Source organism: Malaclemys terrapin, chromosome 4 (assembly GCF_027887155.1).
Source record: "Malaclemys terrapin pileata isolate rMalTer1 chromosome 4, rMalTer1.hap1, whole genome shotgun sequence".
Lineage (NCBI taxonomy): Eukaryota > Metazoa > Chordata > Testudines > Emydidae > Malaclemys > Malaclemys terrapin.
The window spans coordinates 96,178,722-96,204,815 of NC_071508.1; the positions used below are offsets into that span (position 1 = coordinate 96,178,722).

At 41.5% G+C, this 26,094-nt stretch overlaps 1 protein-coding gene across 17 annotated transcripts in view; it reads right to left on the reverse strand.

Moving 5' to 3' along the window:
- Window positions 1-26,094, reverse strand: part of RYR3 (ryanodine receptor 3) — a 551,551-nt gene that overhangs the window by 154,322 nt on the left and 371,135 nt on the right. For all 17 annotated transcript variants that reach the window (XM_054027214.1, XM_054027212.1, XM_054027213.1 and 14 more), the window contains 6 exons: window positions 25,367-25,442; window positions 25,079-25,202; window positions 13,371-13,486; window positions 12,976-13,043; window positions 10,387-10,508; window positions 2,911-2,960 (listed from right to left, as the gene is read on the reverse strand). In XM_054027214.1, coding sequence (XP_053883189.1) covers window positions 2,911-2,960; window positions 10,387-10,508; window positions 12,976-13,043; window positions 13,371-13,486; window positions 25,079-25,202; window positions 25,367-25,442 — 556 coding nt within the window. The remainder of the gene's footprint in view (window positions 1-2,910; window positions 2,961-10,386; window positions 10,509-12,975; window positions 13,044-13,370; window positions 13,487-25,078; window positions 25,203-25,366; window positions 25,443-26,094) is intronic.

Here is a 26,094-nt window from a genome sequence, read left to right on the forward strand (position 1 = left end):
TGGATATGAGTCAGCAGTGTGCCCTTGTTGCCAAGAAGGCCAATGGCATATTGGGCTGTATTAGTAGTAGCATTGCCAGCAGATCGAAAGAAGTGATTATTCCCCTCTATTCAGCACTGGTGAGGCCACACCTGGAGTATTGCGTCCAGTTTTGGTCCCCCCACTACAGAAGGGATGTGGACAAATTGGAGCGAGTCCAGCAGAGGGCAACAAAAATGATTAGGGGGATGGGGCACATGACTTATGAGGAGAGGCTGAGGAAACTGGGGCTATTTAGCCTGCAGAAGAAAAGAGTGTGGGGGGATTTGATAGCGGCCTTCAACTATCTGAAGGGGGTTTCCAAAGAGGATGGAACTAGACTGTTCTCAGAGGTGGCAGATGACAGAACAAGAAGCAATGGTCTCAGGTTTCAGTGGGGGAGGTTTAGGTTGGATATTAGGAAACACTATTTCACTAGAAGGGTGGTGAAGCACTGGAATGGGTTACCGAGGGAGGTGGTGGAATCTCCATCCTTAGAGGTTTTTAAGGTCCAGCTTGACAAAGCCCTGGCTGGGTTGATTTAGTTGGTGTTGGTCCTGCTTTGAGCAGGGGATTGGACTAGATGACCTCCTGAGGTCTCTTCCGACCCAATATTCTATGATTCTATGATTTAATTCAGTGGAACTACTCACCGGAGTACAGTTAAGTATGTGCATAAATATTTGCAGGTTTGGGGCCTAAATGTATATATTAAACACTTCTGGCCAGGATGTCAATCCTGCTTTCTTTATGCTGTTTGAAGACATTTTACTTTGTCTCTTTAATACCTCTAAATTTCTTTTCTATCTATCCTGTAATTATCATATAATTGGGTTTGTTATTTTTATCCATTCTCATTTCCATGCTTTTTGCAATATGAAACAGAAGCACTGTGACACACCAAAATGAGGATAAAGGTTTTCATTAACCATTTTCCACTTTCCGTGACACAAGGCACTGTGATACCTTCTCTTAAAGGATCATGAATCAGTTACAAGATGGCAATTTATAATCTTCAGAACAGAGTAAATATTTTTCAGGATAGCTATCTGGTTTTCTTTGCAACACATATACATGCAGAAATTCTATCAGAGGTAATAGCCCAACAAATTCAGATACTTAAGATACTATAAATTATATCGAATGAAAAGACATTTAGAAAGATAAATTAGACATTTAGGTCACAATTTGGAAATGGGATCTGCTAGCACAGACTCCTCCACCTATGAAGGGACCTACTAAAGTCAATGAGATTCCACACAGGAACAGGTGTTCAACCTACTGTATTGCATTGCAGGAGTAGGACCTTATTAAGCATTTTTTTGCAGCAGAAAGAAAGAGAGGAAATTTTGCTTTATGTGAATACAATTATAACTGGGTCTAAATCCACTTTGAGTCTTGGGCCAATTTCAATTCATGGGTCTGAACTTTGTAGCTAGTGATGAGCTTGAGCCACAATTTCCTTTTACTGATATGGAATCATACTCATTATTACATATATTTAGAGACGTGTCTGTATTAATCACTTTACTCCACATTCCTTGTCCTTTCATTAAGTCTGGTCTCCTCAATTCTATGATAATGCAAATAATTAATAATATATTTAAATTGTGAGCGGCATGGAACTGGGATCTTATATGCAAAGAACTCTAAACTAGAGCTGTTTGGAAGTTTTCGCCTATTCAAGGAACTGAATAGTTTCACTGAATCTATTAGAGATTGGACAAAACTTTTGGAACATTGGAAACACTGGAAACCTGCTGGTGGTCCAGAGGCCACATCTCTGCAGCAGACTGACCTGGAGCTCCATCTGGAGCCTGGGCTCACAGGGCTGCTAGGTTTCCCTGCTCTGCCGCAGCAGCCCTGGAAGCCATGACTGGAGCTGGGGCCCTCATGTCTGGTAGACATCTGCAGCAGGGAGCCTGGCAGACCGCAGTCTCAGATGGAGCCAGGGCTCTCAGGGCAGTTAGGCTCCCTACTTCACAGTAGCTTTGTCTGGAGCCTGGACTCCAGGCAGAAGTTTAGTGAAACACATTCTTGTGTTTCACTGCTGCAGTTCAATGCATAGCAGTCATGAAACTGACAAGAATGTCAATTTCACATTTCCTTCTGAGAACGCCACATTTCCAAAACAAAAATTTTGAGGGGTGATAGTGGATGTAGTGGTCTTTAATTCAGAAGAAATGTTGATAAAATTTGCTTTGGCTCAAAATTGGAAGGAAATACCTAAATAAAACACTCCTCCCCCTTCCCTGGAGTTTTGGCCAGCTATACACATGTGTGTTTCATAAATATTAACATTAATAACAACAATATTGAGGGTTTATATATCAATTTAAGCATCAGAATACGTGATTTTATTTTTGAATCTTATCATCTAAATTTCTTTATCTAATTTCCTAGAAGACCATATGAAAAAGTGGGTTTATTTCACATTCACATAACTCTACAACAAATTATTCTTAATTTATCAAATTCAGCTGACACTAAATATTGTAATTATTAGCATAAAGTAATTTTTTGTGAAAGTTATGAGCAAATGAAAAAGGCAGAGATTCAAATGGAGTCTCGATATTAACTCTCACTTCACCTGAGGCTACTGACACCTATTACACTACTATACTTCATATATTCTATCAAAGTCTATCTTCAGTTACACATTTGTTGCTCCCATTGACTATACTGGGATTGGATCATGTGCACCAGAAAGCAGAAATGTATCCAGAGAATGTGAAAAGTTTGAGTTGTTACAGAAATAATGAAGTTAACAGCCATACACCACTTATTTCCCACCACAAATCATTTTTGCTCATCGGTTATAAGCCTTAGATATATTATAGGAAGCACAAAATGTTATAAATACAACTTCATTAATATCCTTTAATAACTTACCGAAAAGTGAAATCCTATGTCTAACAAGAGCAGCAAGTTTGCAGAATAGGCTAAAGCAGAAAAGAATGCAAAATAGTAGAAGAAGACACAGAGATTAATGTTTTGTTTAGAACATGAGGTAAAGCGATAACGAGAGAATAGCGAGACCACAAGATGTAAAAGAAAGGTACACAGTAGTTCCCCGAAGGTATATTTTCAATCACATAATGAGAATAAACAACCAGATACTTTCCTCTGGCAATATCATCTTCCAGAATAACTTTTAGTCTAAAAAGCACCTCAAAGATTAAATGTGTTTCCTTTAATTACAATAGTTAGCAGCAACTGTATTTTATATGGTTGAATCTCTCTCTAATGGTTGTAATTTTTTCCCTCATGGTGAATAACATATAACAATAACAATAACATTGCATTGTTTTATTTGACATATGAGAACAATAAATGCATGTTAACAAACTTAAGATAATTTAAAATGTTTTCAGAAGATACTGTTTATAAACAGTTTATCTTTTTGTGTTTATAATAGTCATGATAGGTAAAATTAATGCTGAAATATTAACAGAAAAAAAGAGTCGTTCTAGCAAACACAGTCTTACAAGTTTAGTTTCAAATCTATAGTAAAGTAATGTAATAAATGAGAGAAAATTCACCTAACATCTAAAGCAGTGTTTTTCAAAGTTCGGGTCGCGACCCAGTACTGGGTTGCGGCATGTCAGGCACTGGGTCACTCTGATCAGCACTGCTGGCTGGGACGTTAAAAGTCCTGTCAACAGTGCTGCCCAGGTAAGGCAGCCTAGCGTCTACTTGTTCTGATACCGCGCTGCACCCTGGAAGCAGCTAGTAGCGGATCTGGCTTCTAGGCAGGGAGGCCATGGGGCTCCGCGCACTGTCCCTGCCCCGAGCACCGGCTCCGCACTCCCATTGGCCGGGAAACAGCCATTGGGAGCTAGGGGGCAGTGCCTGCGGGTGAGAGCCACATGGAGCTGCTTGCGCGCCTCTGCCTAGGAGCCTGACCTGCTGCTGGCTGCTTCCAGGGAGCCGCTGACCAGGAGCTGCTGGAGGTAAATCCGTGCCCCAATCTTCTGCCCTGGCCCTGAGCCCCCCGAAACCTGGAACCCCTTCCTGCACCCCAAATCGCTCATCCTCAGCCCCACTCCAGAGCCTTCCCCCCAGCCCAGAGCCCTGACCTCCAACCTCCTGCCCAGCCCTGAGCCCCCCCAAACCCAGAGTTCCTCCTGCACACCAAACCCATCATCCCCAGCCCCACTTCAGAGCCTGCACCCCTAGCCCAGAGCCCTGACCTCCAACCTCCTGCCCAGCCCTGAGCACCCCCCAAATCCGGAGCCCCTCCTGTACCCCAAACCCCTCATCCCCAGCCCCAGCTCAGAACCTGCACCTCCAGCCCAGAGCCCTGACCCCCTCCCGCACCCCAACCCTCTGCCCCAGCCCAGAGCCCCTCCCACACCGCAAACCCCTCATCCCCAGCTCCATTGGGTCATGAACATCAACAATTTTCTTCAACTGGGCCCCCAGAAAAAAGTTTGAAAACCACTGATCTAAACGGTAATGGAAACCATAAGCAATAACTAGCATCGGTTTCTAAAGCATAAATTTTGCCATACCAAAATATTTTCTATTTGTAATAGACTTAAAAATTGGAGATAGCTATAAGAAATGTAAAAAATCTATCTAAGGTACTTTTATTGCTCTCCCATTGCTATAGTATTTAAGCATCTCATTATCTTTAACGTATTTATTCTCACAATACCCCGGTAAGGTAGGAAAGTTGTATTATCCCCATTTTACAGATGGGGAATGGAGGCATACAAAAGTGCCCAAGCAGGTTAGACATCTAACTCCCATTGAATTCACTTAGGTGAATTTGTGAATCCTACTATGCATCTTTAGGCAACTAAATACATAGTTGCCTAAATACCTTTGTAAATCTGGCCCTAGATGTCTCATCCAAGGTCACACAGGAAGTCTGTGGCAGAGCAGGGAATTTAATTCCTGAGTTCTAATCTAGTTCCCTAACTACTGGACCATCCTAGAATGTATTCTTATGTAATATATTTGGAGCTCAGTAAAGCATTTTATATTGTGTCTTGTGAAATTGTATATGAGCAATTAATTCAAACGGATAAGAACGCTGTTGTGTGGCCTGAAAACTGGCTAGAAGACCATAAACAAATTTAATGATAAATGATAAATTAGAGGATTAGAGGTAAAGATAAATCAGTGGACAAGTTGGAGAAATGAGATTAGTGGTTTAGGTCTAAGCTTATTAGATATCTGAATTAATCATCTGGAAGAGAGAGTATACAGCACATTAATGAAATTTATAGCTGACGCTAAACTGGGAACAGTCGTGAACACTAGGCAGGAAAGTGGAATAAAACAAATGAATATAGAGAAAGATTGGAAACTTAGGTAAAAAACAGGAAAATGAAATACAGCTTGGCAAAAGACAATCTAATACATCCAGAGAAACATAATATGAAATACGTACTCAATGACAGGAAAAAACCTGGGACACAGTAATGTGGACAGAGATTCAAGGCTCACAGTGGAGAGTGAATTAAACATTAATTTGCAGTGTCAGCTGGTTGCAAACAAGTCTGATGTAGTTTTGTGCTGAGTATGTAAGGACAACATATTAAGAAACAGGGAGATAACTATTCCTCTTTTTTAAGTTTCTCATGTAATTACACTTACAATAGCTTGTTCAACTTTGAGCACCACTTTGCCAGAAAGATATTGATAAACTAGAGGAAGTTCAGAAAAGAACAACAAATATGCTCAATGAGGGGAAGGACTGACTCATTATGAAATTAAGAAAAGGAAAATGTAACTGAGCACGAGGTAAAACTTCCTCACAATGAGATCTACAATCCTGCAGAATAGTCTCAGAAGAGAAATGGTGAAAAGTGCATCACTTAGGACTTTCAAAATTGGACTGGACAATGCACAAAAATGCAAACTCTTGAACCATGGCCCAGTGCTGGAGCTTTGGCAGTGTCTTGGTGAGGCCCAAAACTCTAGTTTTTAATTTTTAGCTCTTGAAAATAAACAAATGAAACTTTATATGGGATTTTCCTTTACACTCCCTTTGTTCTTGTTCCAGCTGCAACTACAATCACACACGCATCTAACAGAGCTACGTGGGTCAAACAGGTTTCTCTGTAGTGACTCCTCTCAGCTACAATGATATCAGCAGGAGGGCAGTGAGATGATGTCTTCTCTCAATGGTACCCAGCAAATGTAGAACCACTGGGGAGGAGAGAGCAGGAAGGAAGGGGAGGTGGCAGCACATGGCTGCTTCAGAGTCTTGTTGGCAGGGAGGTGGGCCAGGGACAGAATATGGAACAAGAAATAGAGGACTTAAGGGGGTATAATGGGAAGGAGGGGTAGAATAGGGGAGGATGCTCCAGGACTCTCTCCAAACAGTTCCCAATGCTCCAGACTTCTACTACCTTCCAAAAACATCCTACTAGGATGCCCTAGTCCTGTCCCAAATGACCCTCCAGGATGCCCCAAAGCTCATTAATCCATTGAAATGTGTCATGGTAAGTCTATTATAATGATAGGGACAGCTGGGAGCTGTCTCTGTGTTTAGGTTGTCTAACACTTCCCATTATAAAAAGATTCTTGTGACCTTTTTCTGAAAAATTATTGAACAGCTTCCTCATTCCCTGAGCGCTGTCCATCCTGTGTACCTGCAACCTAAATTTTGGCAGTCTAGCTTATCAATGAAACTTAAATAATGTTCTTTTAGTGTAGTTTTTATGTCACGTAAACTGTCATATTTTTATATTTCATTCATGGCTGATAAAAATATGAATATCATCTGTAGCTTCAGTGAAAATGGGGCTGTGAGTTCAATTGCTGTGATAAAATTGGAGCGTACTAGTAAAATGTTTGAGAATTACTGCTATAACAGTCTTGCACCTGGCAGAGAGGCGGACTAGATGAGCTTGTTGGACTTTCTATCGCTAAATTCCGATTCATGTAAGGTCTGGCTGAGGAAATGTTCATATTAAACAATTTCACTTTAAGTTTCTTCTTATATTCCGCTTCTGCCTCACTCTGGCTATGACAGCTGCTATTCCCCACGCTGCATCCTCTTTCACAAAAGTATTCCACATTGCAAGGCCTGGCTGTATCCTTTCAATGTGTGATATTTTAATCTATATTTTACTTTTGCAACTGAAGCCCCATACAAAGCGAAAGAAAGAGTTACTTTCTTGCCAATGGCTTTAAATCTAGGTATTATGGTACCTCAGGATTTGGATACAAACAATAGAAATATTTAATATCCATATGTAGAGCCTTCAGGCCCAAATCATCAGAGGGATACTGTTAAGTGAACAGGTTGATGTTTAGTGTTTTATAGAATTTTCACATATCACTTTCATCCTCATTTGCAATTTCTCTATTAAGAATAGAAATTATGAGATTAATTTGAAAACATTTTCACTGATATTTTCCAATTTTTGCTAATCATGGAGGTTTCACTGTTGGTTCTATTCTTAAGGCTGAGTTTTGTGCTTAAAGCAGGAATTCAACCACTTTGGTACATATGACAAATTCAGCTCCTCTCCAAAATTACAGTATTCACTCTGAACACAGAATGAATTTTCTGAGAAATGACAAGTGAATTGGTTAATTAGTTTATGAGTTAAAATAAATGGATCCTTTCAGAAATGAAGCACCCATTGTCTGACAGTTTCTTTATCCCGAATAATCTTAACAATGGAATAAAAGACACTTGAAACTGCTGTTATAATTAAACTCACCAAAAAACTTGTGAGCAAGCTACCTTTGAAGACTTTTTTAGTATTAAAGGTAACTTTTTCACATTATTCTTCACAATTAAAAGTTTCTCCTTCAGCAGGGACTAACAAATTATTACAGAGAACTCCATGTAGAACTGTGCTCTTTCAAAGCTGCCATCTGTCACTGTTCTCAATGGGACTGTGATCATAGCTTGACCACAGTTAGGTAGCCATTTTGAGAAGAGTGTCTATTTCCCATTTTTCTTAATGGGCACATTGTATCTGAGCAATTTACCTGCTCCACAGCTGGAGCCCTTTGCAAGGGTCTGTGCTGCCTTTCACTTCTACAAATCCTACAGTGACTCTAGCCCCTAACTTTAGTGTTTTGAAAGGTATTTCAACCACATTTGGTTCCAATTACACTGATTTGCAATAGATGAAATTCATCTCAGCCCCATACTGAGGCTTGGAGTTGCTGTTGGAAGAGGGGCAGGAAGTTAGACCACGGAAGGGTGGTTTCCTGACACCCTGTGTGAGGCGGAAAGAATCTCCAAACCAACCCACTAGAGATGTGCATAGGGGACATAAGATCTATATGTGCATTCTGTGGCTTCAATGTTTCCCTCAAGTGGATGGAGTCAGTAGGTGACTGGGACTGAGGGAATTGGGCTTGTTTAGTCTGCAGAAGAGAAGAGTGAGGGGGGATTTGATAGCAGCCTTCAACTACCTGAAGGGGGGTTCCAAAGAGGATGGAGCTAGGCTGTTCTCAGTGGTGGCCGATGACAGAACGAGGAGCACTGGTCTCAAATTGCAGTGGGAGAGGTCTAGATTGGATATGAGGAAACACTATTTCACTAGGAGGGTGGTGAAGCACAGGAATGGGTTACCTAGGGAGGTGGTGGAATCTCCATTCTTAGAGGTTTTTAAGGCCCGGCTTGACAAAACCCTGGCTGGGATGATTTAGTTGGTGTTGGTCCTGCTCTGAGCAGGGGGTTGGACTAGATGACCTCCTGAGGTCTCTTCCAACCCTAATCTTCTATGACTCTATGATTCTCTGGGGAGGAAGCAGTGTGCTGAAGACCTGAACTCTGCCCTAGTTTGAGATGGATGGATTTTCCTACTCATACTAGAGCCAACTTCCTTGAGTTCATGTGGATGAAGTAAGTTTCAGCCAGTATCAATATCTTCTAGCTTCTTACTACGTACTTAGAATTATTGCTACTGTTTAAGTTTCTCATAGATAGGAATAAAGCCATGTTACTTTATTTTTAAAAAATATTGTGGGATTAATTTTGAAAGGTCCAAAATACATAATTAAATGTCATCTATACATAGAAAAATTTTACACAAGACCTTCCCATTTTTTATCATCTTAAGTTTTTTATCTCCTTTCTGATGTTGGCATCCAGAGGATCTTTTGAAAGGGCAAACGGAAGAGCAGGGGAAAAAGCACAAACCTTTTTCACTACTAAGGATATTCAATCACAGCTATTAGCTGTAACTGAGGTTTTGGACTGTTTCCTAGATTTTAGATTTGTCCTCTTCACTTCCCAAAATAGACACATTTTAAACTTTTTTTAAAATTTACAATCTTAGGGTAGGTCTTCACTAGCAACGTTAAAGCGATGATGCTGTAAAAAACCCACCCCCGTGAGGGAAGTGGCTTTTCACACCCCTGAGCAAGAAAGTTTCAGCGCTGTAAAGTGGCAGTGTAGACAAGGCTTTAGAGCCTGAAGTTCCCTTTTCAGTAACCAAACTGATACAGTAAAAGCAGCAGCAGTGTAAACTTCTTATTTGCCTCTGCCCTTTTCCAGAGGGTAGAACTCAAAGAGTGAGAGGAGAGTCAGTATACATGACTATTCTGAGTGGTGCGGAGGCCCTTAATTCCGACTGCCTTTAGTGGAATCAGGAGGCACTTAGCACTTTGCCTTTCTGCTGACATTTAACAGTGGTACCTGGAACCATTTAGTAGTGGTGGTTTTCATGCTATTATTTCCTGTTTATGAAAGAATGGAATAGGCATACGACCATTTAACAGTCATCCGGTGGCACTGATTTTTGGGTCACCACCAAACTTGTCAAAACACTTGATAATTTTGTAACACGGTTATTGTAAATATATATAATCTCTACCTGATTAATGTTTCACATTTTAAAAATGATTAAAAGCAAATTAAGTTAAGTAAATGATTAAAATTAAAAGAAAAGAAATAAAGATGAGGAATGTTATTTATTTACTTCCACGCTAGTAAAGAAAGAATCAGCCATTTATGATCTGTTTGAGGAACCTAACTTTTTGCACTGTTATTTTGCATTTTTTTTAAATTAAATTTTTATAATCTGGATACAATCCCACAGAGTTTACCTCAGTCTATTACAGGGGTCGGCAACCTTTCAGAAGTGGTGTGCCGAGTCTTCATTTATTCAATCTAATTTAAGGTTTCACGTGCCAGTAATACATTTTAACATTTTTAGAAGGTCTCTTGCTATAAATCTATAATATATAACTAAACTATTGTTGTATGTAAAGTAAATAAGGTTTTTAAAATGTTTAAGAAGCTTCATTTAAAATTAAATTAAAATGCAGAGCCCCCTAGACCAGTGGCCAAGACCTGGGCAGTGTGAGTGCCACTGAAAATCAGCTTGTGTGCCGCTTTTGGCACGTGTGCTATAGGTTGCCTTCCCCTGGTCTGTTACTTACCTTGCCAACATTTCTTTTTCCTTATTGGAAGCATATCCACTGCTACTGAGTGACTTAATTGGAGAAGACAGGAAGTACAGCAAGTGATTGGTAAAGTACTGGTCAACTAATGGTAGGAGAACCTAGGGAATACAGACACAAAATATACTTTTATCATCTACATACATTGTTAAGTGTACCAGACAGCATTCCAGTACAGCACAGTCCTTCACACAGACTTTTCATTACAATTGCATTTTCTAGTTTTAGTCATTAAGATTATAAATGAAAATCTCACATATGACAAATTTACACAAAAGTTAAGCGAAGCAACAAATAGCCTACTCTGAGATGTCAGAGGTGTCTTAATGTAAATATATGGGAACCTCTGAAAATAGGGACAGCAGAATATTAACGATACAAGAGATATTGGGATATTATCTCATCAGTTATCTGCTGAGCAAAACCATTAGAATTGCAATATTGGATCCATCTACTTTACTAGCTCCCAACAATAGCCAGCATCAATGAGGAAAGTGTACTCTCCATCCCTTTCTGTAATATACTTTCTTGTCCAATACGTGTTTGCAATGTTGGCTGTAGCCATGTTGGTCCCAGGATATCAGGTCTGCTCAAACCTGAAGAAGAGCTCTGTGTAGCTTGAAAGCTTATCTCTTACATCAATGGAAGTTGGTCCAATAAAAGATATTACCTCACCCATCTTATCTGTCCAGTACTTGTCAAGGGCCATGGATCTCCAAGGCAGGTCCATGGGGTTGCAGAGTGAAAGCGTTATCCTGCACCCCCATGCTACAAGGTCAGATAAGGGAACTGCAGCTAGTCCCCCACAACTAGAGGCCACACCCACTAATTCAGCAGGATCAGATGACAAGCAGCAGACTGCTGATTGGCCACCACTTAATATAAAGCTTCCTGTTCTTGCCCCACCCTTTGTCTGAGCACCACATCTTTTAGTCATATTGCTCCCCAGAACCTGAGACCAAACTCCTGCTACCCAGGTCAGTCTTCTGATCTACCTGTATCCCATCCTGCTAAGCCTATTCCTGAATCTGCCCAATATCGACACTGACCAGCCTGCCCCTGCGCTCTGCCTGTTCACTGATTGCCATTCTCCCATGGACTGATTTCCCAGCAGCTGAACTTGCCTGCACCCTGGATTATGAAACCTTCGAATAACTAGACCATGCATATTGACAATACCTACCAACTATCTGGCTTCATATATGGTCTTGAGCCCCATGGCCCTGCTTGCTCATAACAAACATGAAAATATTATCCCAGAGCAAGACATTTCTTCCTTATCCTAAATGGTGACAAGTTTATGTCGCAGAGCATGAGGACTGATAGCCCTTGTAACTGCAAATTCAAGTGGATATGCCATTTTTACGCATATAAAAATTGAATCCTGTTATAAAAAGCATACTAAGCTATTTGCTTGAATAATATCCTGAGGCAGCAAGTTCCAGAAATTACTTATCTGTTCCACAAAAGAATATTACATTTTATCTGTTATAAATATATTGTCTTTTAATTTCATACTATGTCCCTTATCACTTAGCAAAATAATGTCCAGAAATAGTGTCTTAAAGCAATACCTCTGGAAATGTCACTTGCACTCTCTGACTCATTACCCACCTATATATATGGGAAACAGATATTCCATTACACTTATAGTTCTGTGACATTAACACATCAAAAAAAGAATCCGCAGAGCTGGAACATTGGAGATTCTGTGCTGCTGCTGCTGCATTGCCACTGGAAGCTTAGGTGAGGCTCCTACAGGAGGACCATGTGAGGGTGGCTTGGAAGGAAGTACTGCACAGCAGGACCTCATAGCCCACTCACAGGCACCAACTTTTCAAACTGCCAGGGGGTGCTCGACCCCAGGCTCTACCCCAGGCCTCACCCCCACTCCACCCCTTCCCCCAAGGCCCACACCTGCCCCGCCCCCCCATCCCCTCCCGCCCAGTTCTGCCCCCTCCTGAAGTGTGCCACGTCCCCGCTCCTCCCCCCTGCCTCCCAGCCTCCCTGTACGCCCAGAAACAGTAGTTTGCGGCGGGAGACGCCAGGAGGTGCTGATCCGCGGGGTCTGCTGGCGGGCAGGAGGTGTGGGGAGAGCTGGTAGGGAGGCTGCTGATGGGTGCTCTGCACCCACCATTTTTTCCCCATGGGTGCTCTAGCCCTGGAGCACCCACGGAGTCGGCGCCTATGAGCCCACTGATTGGCTGGCACCAGTATTTAAATCAGGAAGCCATGAAGGGGAGCTGTCTGAGCAACAACACAGATTGCCTGTCTGTCTCTGCTTCAGACACTGCTTGCAATTGACCCTAGACTCTGGCTTCCAACCCTTGTTTGTCCTTTGCTCTTCAACTGCTGTCTGCAACCTGGTACCTAATCCTGCCTGCACACTGATGCCTGACTTGATTTGCCCTCTGGATTGTCTTGGACTCTGACCTCCCTGTACCTGACTCAGACTGACTCCTGCTCTGACCATTAGGTCTAACCGTCCTTGTCCTGATTGTTACACACACTGCATTCTGTATAATAGCAGGAGTTTGGGCACATTCCTTGAAATATTAAGTCACTCACTTTGGCAAAGAATTTAATTTCTTGGTCATGTGGCGACTTCTCTGTTTTTCCACTGGTGACAATGGCTTCTGCAAGGATACAATCAACACAAATGTCAATAAGATTGAGCAAAAATCTAATTGTAAATAACTCTGCAGTCCTTTGAAATAGCCTTGCAAACTTAATTTTGAAGCAGTACAAGTAAAGCAGTATAGACACTCCAGCAGGCAGGTTCAGCAGATGCAACAAGTATTTTTTTAGAATAAATAATAATCAGAATCTTATGGTATATTTTCTCAAAAGCAACAGAAGTTGTTATATGTGCAACTCAGCATAATGGGTTTATTTTATCATTGTAAAGTTTAAATATTAACTACTTTTATGATGTTCAAAATAAAAACACTTGAGAAACTTACCCAAATGTGCAATGAACTCTTGAGCAGAGTCAACATATTTTAGAATCTTCTTCAAAAACTTAAATGCAAACCTCTTTTCCATTGATGATGCATCCAAATCCATATCTTTCAGACATCTAGTTCAGAAAGGATATTACAAAAATGTTACAAATTATCAGATTACTATGAAGCTTTCCATGACCTTTTTATTTTATTACCTAATCAAGGTAAATTTTCATAAATTAAAATCCAGCTTTCATAGCAACACTCTTTCCAAATAGCTATTTCTACAGTAGTAACTGTTTAAAATAAGCCTAAATTTCTCAGAGGGATTTTATCCTTTTCCATGAAAAGAGTTTAAAAATCATGCACTTCAGTATCATGACTTCAGACAGCTATGATCACATTATACAAATCAAAGTGTCTTCATTCTGAGCCTGATCCAGCAAGATGCTGGCTACTCAATTTCCACTGATTTCAGTGCATGGTGAAAATGCTGAATATTGCATAGGAAGCAGACAGATCCAGATCCACAAAAGAACATAGGCACCTAACTCCCACTTTAAGCACCTAAGTCTGGAATTTAGGTAGCACTGAGATCCTCAAAAACCCTGCTCAACTCTGAAGATGCCTCTAGTGCCTAAATTTGCACCATAAGTTCCTGCTTCTGGGCATGTGCACAATACATCATTCTAGACACCCAGGTGCCTATGCCCCAGTGGGACCCTCAAACCAGGGGAAGCTAGGTGTTCTCCCATCTTTCTCACCTGTGGGGCCTAAGCTGGTAGGTTTCTTCAGAGCAGGCCTAACTCTACACAAAATGTCTGGAGACAAGAACTCCTCCTTGCAACCTTTTGCCCATTGGATAGGATAGCACTAGGCTATGGGATATTCTTTGCGGGTCTCTCACAATCTCGCCCGTTGAAAGTACTTTCTGTGTATTAAAAATTAAACATACATGGGTCTAGAGAGTGAAAAAAGCTCTGTAGCCCAGTGATTAGGCCACTCAGCTGACTGGCAAGAAACCCCTGTTCAATCCCTTCTTCTCATCAGGCAAAGAGAGAAACTGAACTGAGGTCTCCCACATCCTAGGTGAATGTACTAACCAGTAGGCTAAAGGGACTCATATTTCCCACTACGTAGCTGGCTTTTGTGGATCCCATTTTTAGGCACCTATCTCCCCATGCGTTGTATAGGCAGCCCAAGCACCTAAACTCAGAGTTCTGGATTCCACTGGGTGCCTAGGGATCTAAATTGTAGGTGCCAGAAGACTCGGTGTTGCAAGGCCTAAGTCCCTTTGTGGATTTGAACCTTAGGGTTTTTTTTTCTTGTGGTACATATTGTTTAAGCCATATCTTTGAGGCATCATTCAGGTTCTCTATTTAAATAAAGATTAGTGTGGGGAGGAGGAGGCAAAAAAATATGTATGGAGTTATACCTATGGAAGGGACCTTGAAGGTCATCCAGTCCCCTGCCTTCACTAGCAGGACCAGGTACTGTCCCCTGACAGGTTTTTTTTTTTTTTTTTGCCCCTGATCCCTAAATGCCCCCCTCAAGGATTGAACCCACAACCCCCGGGTTTTAGCAGGCCAATGCTCAAACCACTGAGCTATCCTGCCCCCCAAATTTGTATTTTAAAAAAATAGACAGGAAACTATAACTGTCAAAACGCCATGCATTGATTTAAGACAAAAAAAAATTTAGAATATTCTAGTTACAGACTAAACTTTCCCTCCCTGAAATTTTCCTGTCATTGTTTGCCCAATTTATTTCCCTCATAGAAGTCAGATAGCTCTATCGATTTATGCCTTTGATTTGTTTTTAAAACAGACTTGTATTTACTTTCTTTTATTCTGCTTTACATCTTTGTTTTTTCTACATTTACTTTGCTTACTACTTTTTCATCATCACTGTATACTTGTTCATTCTCCCTCCAGTGTTAAATGCATGACAGTTTATACATTTCCATGTTCTGCTATTTAATTATTTGATTTTGTACAACCAAATAACTCTCTATATATTTGTTCCATCATGTGGTGTATGATTACAGTAACAGTGAGTATCTGGCAGCTATTTATGCCTTATAGGCCTCTTCTGCTTCATGATCTCTCAGTGTACAATGCAAACAAATATGTTTCCTTATTTTTCCTGAGGCCATAGTGAATATACTCTTCTTGACTTTATATTATGTCATGATTGCTAACTGATTACATGTAATTTCCTGGAAAATCAAGGACTTGATAGCTTCATTAAATGGCAAAGAATCCTTTATCATAAGAAAAAAGAGAGCAGCTGTCTTCCAAATTCATTTACATGGAATGAAAGCCACTTAACTTTAAAGGAACATAAATTGTTTCTAATATGTACCCTCATAAAGCCTAAGAAATTATTTCTATACATCCTATTTCATAAAAACCTAAAAGTCCAGTTTTCTTCAAATGTGTTAAGTTGAAGAAAAAGGACTCAATTGTTAAAGCAAAGGCAGATATGTTTATAGAGTACACATACTATGCAACCTAACCAATTCCAATTACAAAGAACGTACCTATTTTCACAGTTTAGCCCAACAGTTATCTGACTGAAATTCTGGAAATGGGGTAACTGCAAGCAGGGATTTCAAAAGGTGTTACCTTTATATATTATATTTTAAAGAAAATATTGAGAAAAGGTTATTGTCTATTGGTGAAATTCACCCAGATGCAAAATGCTGCCACAAGGCCTTCAAACCACTTCAACCTCACATAGGGTTGTGCTGGACCAGCAGCTATCCTCCTCTATGTGCCATCAAAAAGGTTTCCATGCTGGCCCCATAGGGGGCAGGTCAGGAGGATGACTGAGATGAATATTTTAACAAATCCAGGGGTGGCACCAATACCCTGTGCAATTAGTATAGAGGGGCTTCAATTGCTATTCCTATACATAGGCTACAAAGCGACTACTCAAAGGAATGGGGGTGCTGCACCACAGACCTGCAGTTTGGCTTTGGACTTGGATGAATTTAATTCCAGCTGCTCTGATCTCCACTCACAAAGAGCCTAAATATTTGAGTTAAGTGGATTTCATTCAGTAAAAATAAAGGACTACAATTTTTAGGGCCCTTTGATGTAAACACTTATGCACATGATTTACTTTAGTCATACAAATAGTATCATTGCAGCCAATAGGAGTACTCTTGGGAGTCAAGTCGCACCACCTGTGTGTTTATTAGTATTAATTTATTTGAAGCTGAGTCTATGCTTTCCCTATAGGCATTCATTTTTTGAAGAACAAACTAAATCTATCTACCTCCTCCAAGTTCAGAAGAAAAATGGTTACATACCTGTATTGTAACTGTTGTGTTTTGAGATGTGTTGCACGTGGCTATTCCACTTCAGGTATGTGTGCACCCAGCACACTGTAGCTGGAGAGTTTTCCCTAGTGGTACCTGTTGGGGTGGCACATGTGCTGTGCATCTCCTCATGCATTCAGCTGGGGGCATAAAAGACAGAGGTGCCCCAGTACCACCTCAGTTCCTTTGCACTGGAATTGTAATGTAATGGACTCTGAAGCACAGTTCAAGAGGGCAGGTCATGGAATAGACATGTGCAACACAGCTAAAAGAAAAATAGTTACAGGTATAGAACTGTTTTTTCTTTTGTCATCTGATTGCACATACCTATTTCATTTCCATGACTCCCAAGCAGTTGTCTATGGTGCAGAGCTTGGAGTCTATTGAAAAACAACTGCAGAACTGCCTTCCTAGAATCTACATTGCTTCTGGAAGCCAATGAAATGGCACAGTGCTTGATAAAGATGTGAACTGGAGACCAAGTCACTGCTCTACACATATTTGTATTGGAATGTTCTTTTAGAATGCTACTAAACTGTCTGTGCACTTGTGGAATGTGCCGTCAGCTTGGAAGGTGGTTTAGAATTTGCAACATCATAACACATAGAAATGCAGATGATCCAATCAGAAATCTGTTGTGAGGTAACCACTTGCCATTTCATCCTCACCCTTCCAGAAAAAATATTTGAGGCAAAGAATGACAGCCAGCGAATGAAGTTATTCCTCACCCTTGTGTGAATGTGGTTTGGAAAAAACCCAGTAGGTAAATAGATGATTTAGTTGAAATGGAAATTAGTACCCACCTTAGAAAAAAAACTTCAGAATAGGTCTTAAAGCAACGTTATCCTTATAAAAATAGTATAAAGTTGGTCTGCCAGTAATACTTGCAGTTTTCCAACCCTATAATCAGAAATAAATGCCACCGAAAGGCTACGCTGGGTGATAATATGGAAGAGGGCAAGAAGCTAAAGGCTGAAAAGGAAGACCCATTAGAGCTGACAATATTAAGTTTAAATCCCAGGGGAAAGTAGTTCTTTAACCTGAGGAAAAAGCCTGGTTATTCCTTTCAAAAAGTCTGATTAGCAGAGAGTTGGAAAATATCAAATGACCTTGAACCAGAACATAAAAAGCTGAAAGTGCAACCAGGAGCACCTTGAGGAAGCTTAGAAAGAGACCTGATTCTCTCAGATGTAGCAAATACTCTAGAACATCCTGAACCCTTGCCTCACCAGGAAGAGCATTCCACTTGCATGTCCACAGCAAGAAAAGATTCCCTTTGTGTAGGTAACTCTCTCTGGTGGACAATTTCCTATTGTTCAGTAAAGTTCGGCAGAACTAGTGACCATTCCCTTCCCCCCCACCCCAGTCTAGCCACTCAGCAGCCATGTTGTGAGGCTCCGAGGATTGGATTTAACACAAGGCTGTGATTCTCAGAAAGCAGTCTATATCCTGAGGCAGAATCAAGGGCAGTCGTACTGACAACTTCTGGAGGCCCAAAAACTGGTGCTGTTGTGTCCAATTAATATTAGAGCTTGAGCAATTAATATTAGAGAAGCATGATCTTACTTTGTTTTGAGAATTACCCAAGGTATATCAAGGTTACGAGAGGGAAGGCGCAGAGATTCATCTTCCACGAACACAGGAATATGTCCATGATTGAACCCAGGCTCTGACCCACTGTGGAGCAGAATCGATGGCACTACTTCTTTTGCTTTGTAGTGAAAAGATCCACAGTCTGTCTCTCCCAGGTCTGAAAAATCACTCGTACTATATTGATTTTTAGAGACCACTTATGATCCCTGCTGAAAGACCCACTGAGATGATCCTCCAGAGAAATTTGAATCCCTTGTAGATGAGACACCCAGACTGATATCTTATTCTGAATGCAAAAATTCCGGAGCCTAAAAGCTTCCTGACAGATCTGATCTGGCTCTCCATGTCATAATGCTGTCATATTGTCTGTAAGGACCTGAACAGAATTTCCCCTTATCTCAAAGATTTTAAGGCCAGAGGAGATCATGATCATCTATTCTAGTCTGACTTCCTGCACATCACAGGCCACAGAACCACACCCACCTAGAATGGCTGAGTTACTGAAGCCCTCAAATCTTGATTTAAAAAGACTTCAAGTTACAGAGAATCCACCATTTACTCGAATTCAAGCCAGCAAGTGACCCATGCCCCACACTGCCGAGGAAGGTGAAAAACCTCCAGGCTCTCTGCCAATTTGACCTGGGAAAAAAATCCTTCTTGACCCCCATTATGGTAATCAGTTAGACTGTGAGCACATGGGGAAGAGACCCACCATCCAGACAACTGGGAACAAATTCTCTATAGTAACTCAGAGCCCTCTCCATCTAGTGTCCCATCTCTGGACGGGGGAGATATTTGCTAATATCAGTCACAGATAGGCCATATACCATTGTAGTTAACCTCATCATACCATTAACTTATCAAGCTCAATCTTGAAACAAGTTATGGTTTTTGCCCACACTACTCCCTTTGGAAGGCTTTTCCAGAACTTCACTCTGCAGATGGTTAGAAACCTTCATCTAATTTCAAGCCTAAACTTGTTGACCGCCAGGTATATCCATTTGTTCTTGTGCCAACATTGGCCCTTAACTTAAATAACTCCTCTCCATCTCTGGTGTTTGTCCCTCTGTCAGGGACCCAGACGTGCATGCCAAACTAAAGAAGATCAGAGTCATAAGAGGAAGGGGAGGGAGAAGGGCACTCCCTTGCAGATGTATCATTGAACTTTCCACCTGTTCAAAAAGGATATCAAGGATACCAAGAAAGATATTACTCTTGCAGGTACATGAATCAACCTGTCCAGAGGATGTCATATGGACAATTGATGGATTTTTAACCAGTCCTGTGGACACCTCAGGTGTTATCTGGCATGCGGAGTTACATATGTGCAAGAGGCCATGTGTCCCAGAAGCCTTAAACACTTTCTCACTGTTGTTTGCAGGTGAGCCTGGAGCAAGTTGCATAACTCCAGAATTGCTTGAAACCTGGTCTGAGGGAGGCATGCCATGGCTGATGCAGAATCTAGGAGCGCCCAGAATCACTCAATTTTCTGTACAGGATAAAAGACGGACTTCTTTGTTTTTATAATCAGGTGCAGCTGGGCAAGCAGAGTCTGGATTTTCCTGATGTCTGGAATGCCCCTGAATTAAACAATTTTTTAGGTAGGGGAATACCTGAATATCTTCTGTGGAGATAGACAGCTATGATGGCCATGCATTTGGTAAATAATCTGGGAGCTCATGAGAGGCAAAAAGGGAGGATAGTAAATTGGTAGTGATGGCCTGATACCAGCATGCTAGATGGAGGTGATCTTTTGTTCCCAATACACTGAGTCAAGCTGAGCAGCCTTTCCTCCCACAGATGGCTCAGTATCGTTTTCATTTTCACATAGACCAGGGGAAAAGTTCCTCTTCCTTCCTGGCTGTAGTTACCTATTATCATCTCCCAAGCAACTATCACACACTTTACATGGACATTTCCCATCCTTGGATGGGTATCATAGATTTGGCAGTGTACTGCAGATGCCGCAGTGTCCCTGCTTTCAGCTAGAGGCACCACTACCACCCTGCTCTGTAGTGCCTCTAGTTCCCTGATAATGATGGGCAGAAACATTATTTCTAGCTCAGTTGCAGCCAGGACGCCGAGGGAGACAGACATGTCCTGCTTACCAAGCCCGGTGATGCCCTGCCCGCTGCAGAACCTGTGTCTACCGCAGACCTACCAGGACTACTGCTGGCCATCTACCTGGAGGAGACGGAAGTTGCCCCATGGTGCCAGGTACACCCTGAGGGGAGGATAGAAAGTGGCCCAGGGACAGCCTACTTCAGTCTGGCTGTAGCACTGCCTGAAGCACAGTCGGCGTGTTGCTGCTGGATTCTCTGCTGACTCAGTGGCGGACCACTCCACCAACTATTAGGGCCCTGGGTCGGGGCACAGTGGAGTAGGGTGGGCCGGCCCCCTCCCTGGCACTCCATACCTGGGGTGGCAGCCTCCCCTCGCCAGGTCAAGAGGCCTGCATTTATTTGTTGTCCGCCAGAGCTAGGACGTTTGGCTCCTGGGTTTTTGCTCTGTCTCTGCACCAAGGGCCCAGAGCTAACTGACTCCTGGGTTTTCACTTTGCCCCTGCCTGAAGGGCTCAGAGCTTAATTGACTAATGTATTTGCTCTGCCCCTTACCCAAGGGCCCAGAGCTTAATTGACTATTGTGTTTGCTCTGCCCCTCTTTAAAGGGCCCAGAGCTTATAGACAGCTGGGTTCACTCTGGCCCCTGCCTAACAGGCCCAGAGCCTGCAGACTACTGTGTCTGCTCTGGCCCCTGCCAAAAGGGCCCAGAGATCACAGACTAAGGTGTTTGCCCGGCCCTGGCTTAAAGGGGCCAGGGGCTATAGATGGTTAGCTGCTCAGCCCCAGTCTAAGGTCCAGAGCCTACTGGCCCTGGGAGACCCTGCTTTTGCCTGAGGGCCAGAACCAACTGACTATCTGGGGGATCAGCCCTGTTAGACCAATTGAGACACTAAACGCCTAACGCTAATTCCCCTGATATTCGGCAGCAGTCCTTATGGCTTAGTGAGGCAGTGTGGCCTCCCTCCAACCCAGAGTGGGAGGGACAACCGTCACACCACTACACCCTCTCATAGCTTGAAAATGCTACGTGTAAGGGAGCTGGACTGGAAGGCTAAATGTAAAAGATAAAACAGGGTCACAAGAAAATTTTTCATCTCTTTGCTGTTTGGATTCTTGCAAGGGCTGGAGCTAAGAAACAAGAAAGCAGAGAACCCTAAGGTCTACCTGAGTTAAGCCCCGAAAAGACCATCCAATGCTGACAGATTATTATATCTCTGTCACTTTTTAGAACCATAGACTGAACTCATTTGTGCATAATGTTGTCTTCTTTAACCTTTAAATAAATCTTATTTCTTTTTCTTAGTTAATAAATCTTTCGTTAGTTTATTACAGGATTGGCTACAGGTATTATCTTTTGTGTGAGATCTAAGATGCAAATTGATCTGGGACAAATGACTGGTCTCTTGGGACTGGGAGCAACCTGAATATTGTGTGATTTTTGGTGTAAGTGACCATTTATCACTAAGTCCAGCTTGCCTGGGTGGCAAGATAGACTTGAGAGCCTAAGGGGACTGTATGACTCCATGGTAAGACTGTTATAGTGATCCAGAAGTTCACATTTGTTACTGGCCTGGTAAAATCTAATTATAGAACATATCACCAGTTTAGGGTGTCTGCCCTGCTTTTTGACACTCTGCCCTGAGATAGGCACTCATGGTCATGAACCCCTCCAGACAGCATGACAGTGGTGACTCCCCAACCCACTCCCATTTTTCTTATGTACCCCTTAATTTGAATTGCAACTTCAGCATACTTCATATCTCCTTTTTTTCTGAATTCCCTCAAACTTTCTTCAGGGATCACTTTAAATTTTTGAAGTAATTCTTTTTAGATAGCTCTCAATCTTTGCAGTTCTCTCTGTTCATATAGATGAAAGTGACTAAGGCCTTCCCTGGCAGAAGTGGAGCCAGACACCGTACCATGTCTTCTTGCCCCACCTTATTCAATTCACATCCCATTTCAAAAGCATTTAGAAATACATTCATGTCATCCCCTTCCCTAAAGCAAGGAAACAATTTGGAGTCTATGTGGCTCCCCCAGACTAGGCATATGAGGTCTGGCTCCACCTACCAGATCAGTTTTGCTGGCACAATCTCTCCATCTCGAATTGATGTTGACACTCCTTCTCTCTCTCTCTCTCTCTCTCATCTTGCTGCTTGACCGGGGGCAAGCACCTCTGGGTTGCTGTTTCTCCAGGGGCTACAACAGTGTACACCAGTTACCAACCAGCCTTCACAAAGCAAAGTACATTTATTTTTAGGGCAAAGCATCACAGAGAAAACATATAAAAATGACACCAAATCTTACACACTTAGTAATAAGCACACCAGAAATTGCCTTTCAGTCTTATGGGCCCTACTAGGCCAAAGTGATTCCATCCTTTTAGCAGGATTGGGGCCCCATTGGACAGAATGTCCTGTCCATTTTCTCACTCAAAATGAAGGCCCTGAGCCCTTTATATATCCCAAGTTCTTTGTTTGTCTCTTCATCTTTGGAAAATCCATTCTGAACCAGTATGTGCAAACCACCCGTGGTGGTGCTGCTTCTCCAGAGCTGGTTACAATCCTGGGGTAATCACCCCTTATTGTTTTTAGTTCTGTAAGAGCTGTGGTAACTCTTCCCCATAGCAGTAGCAGACTCACACAGCTATGAGGTAGCTGTGCTAGTGCACAGAATGGACTTCCATCTTGAATCGTCCTTGCAAGTCTTCTTCCTTTGGCAAGAGTCAATATGGGAGGCTTTAGGCTTCTTAAATCCCACAAAATTGAATCTTCCAACCTCTTTCATGGTTGGCCTCATGCCCTACTTCCTTCAATGATAGCTCTATAAACCTTGTATAACTGTACTTTCTTGTGCACATTGGACATGACCCCATTTTGCAGCTGTCTTGTTCTTAACTGGTGCAAGACTGCAGCTTGGCAGGATCAGCTAATTTGTTTGTGACAAAATCAACCAATGGATGTTAAGAATATGCCATAACTTTTGTTGAAAAAAATGTTTGGTTTCCTCTGCTCAGCTGTTTTTAATAACCGGTTTTCTGCTCCATATAACAGACATGCCATCACGACTGCATTGAACACTCATCTTACTTTTCGCACAGACATCCTGTCATCAAAACAGAGGCCACAGAAGACGCTGAAATTCAGCATGTAACTTCGTTGGATATAGAACCCTCTGCTATTAACTAACAATCTTCAGGGATCTTACTTCTCCACCATTCAGAAGGAGACTGTCCCCCTCCCAGGTGCTTGGAAAGTCATCACTACTGATAAATGGTGTGTAAGCACCATGGAACTGGGTTACATGTTCCAGTTCTTTTCTATTCCTTTCCCCCTTCCACATCCCTCTTCAGCGACCCCCTCATGTGTCACTTCTTCTTTAAGAAATCCAATCACTTCTTCATGTAGGAGCCGGTATCATTCCATAAAGTAGTTTCTTATGTCCCTGGATTTTTGTGTTCTCTTCTTAAAAGATCAGCAACCACAGCACTTGACTCTATTTTGCCTTGGTGAGGGCCACATTAAATAACGGGTATAAGGATCACTGCTCAGGACAGACCCCCTTGCAAGTTAGACAGTGCTTAAATCCAGGAGACTTGGACATAACCAAACTGCCTAGTCCCAGGTGAAACAATCACAGAGAAAATAAGAAATAAAATATTCCCAAGTGGGAAACAACAGGTAACTAAACACTAGCACTATAACAACTATTTGCAAGAAAAAAAAATGTTTCTTCAGAGGAAAAAAGGGGAACCAGAGCTCCAACAGTGCAGTGATAAGGAACTGAGGGGGTGCTTGGATGGCTTCGCCCATTATTCCTTGGCCTGGACGTACAAGGAAATGCACAGTGCATGTGCCACCACGATGGGTACCGCTAAGGAAAACTCTTTTGGCAAGTCCACACCTGAAGTGGAATACACATGTAAAATCATCTGAAATGGAATAGACATGTGCAATTACTTGAAGAAGAACCCCACTTACCAGACCATTTTAGTTTACAAGAAATACTGAATGCTATGAAATATACAAGGCCTTAAAGGCTCTTTGTCGGGTAATGTCTTATTACATTTTTACAAAAAGAATATTATTTAACTTATGAGGTTCTTCCCTTCTGGTATAATAATTCATTTTTCAATGGTTTGGCCTCATGCAGTATTGCAATAATGAATTATTTATTTAACCGCAGAATAAGTAATTCCCTAGTATTCATCCTGCCCTCAGATAAAATGACGCATGTCATGGTGTCTTTTGTAAGTTCTGCCACTTTGCATGAACAAGTTATGCAGGGATGCACACCGAAGAGTCCATTTGTCTTACAGATTAAACATAACCCTACAGACCAGTTATCATAATAATTCAACTAAAAGTATTATTTTATGTATATACATTTCTATAGCATTAGACCAAAAGCCTATTTTCCCAAAGCCTATGATCCTTACTGACAACTACTAGGTGTTAATTTATGAAGTTTTGAGCTGTCTGCATTGTTTGGTTTAGATCTTATTATTATATTTTGTATTTGTCATGAACTATAAATCTTACCTATTTGTGCTATCCCCCAAATAAAAATAAAAATAATTTTCTATGTTAAGAAAGGACTGGAAATTATAATTTTCTTTTAGTTACAGATAAAATACAAAATGGTAATTATGTTGTTCATAATTAACACAAAGAGTAGTTAGAGAAAGTAATGAGCAAGAATGAAGGTATTGGTAAGGAAATATTTTAAACAAATGCACAGCTTACCTAGATACAACAATGCCATTCATTTGAAGGAATTTAAACAGCTCTTGTGCCTTCTCCCGGTCCCGAGATTTCTCCTTGGCTGTCAAGGTGTCATAAGGTACCAGTAAAGGATGACTACCTCCTCCTTTGGAAAGTTGAAAGAACTGTAAATTTTTCTATTGTAATGTTATTTTTCAAATATAAAGGGACCTACATAATTTACATTGTCGTATGTTGTCTCCTGTTCTTTCAGACTCTTCCACCTCCCGCCCCTCATTTCATTTGTGGTTCACCAGACTTTATTCTTACCTTTGCTCTCCAATTCCATTTTCTTCTTTTTGGCCCAAATGTTATGATAGTTTTCCGCCACTACCTCAACCATTCCCTACAACGCCACAAAGAAAAGGCAATCCAAAATTAAAAGGTGATAGAATAAAAATTTTGCTAACACTATTCCACATAATACACTTTAAAAACTGAGTTGAAATACAGAAACATTGTAGACAAGATATCAACTATTTTATCTCATTAATTAATTTCATGTATATACAAAGCATTAGCCTCAATAGAGACATTATTTGGATCTGACCCAGAATAACAACAATAATTGAAGGGCAAGTTCTGATCCGGAGATATTTTCCAGCATGAATCAATGAGTGCTTAAAATTATTATGTTTACAAACAAACAAACAAATAAATAAATATTGTTCATGCTGGTGTTTGCCATATGGCCTCCGCAGGCTCCCTTATAGTCTCATCCATGGGGAGGGCAAGCTTGGCCGATGATGCTGGCTGTAAGATTTTTAACAACTTACATTGTTTCTCCTGCACATCATATAAGGCAATTTCTTGGCTGTTTATTCTTTTGATGAGTTCTTGGAACTGTTCCAGGTCATCTGGTGCTGTTGGGGTATACGGTGTCACCGCTTCCCCTGGTGCGGAAGATGAGTGTGGGGCAGGTGGTGAATCATCCAGGTCTGCCTGTGATAGTATCTCTTCCTCTTCTATCTCTGTCTCAGGTGGGTCAGAGGTTTCTC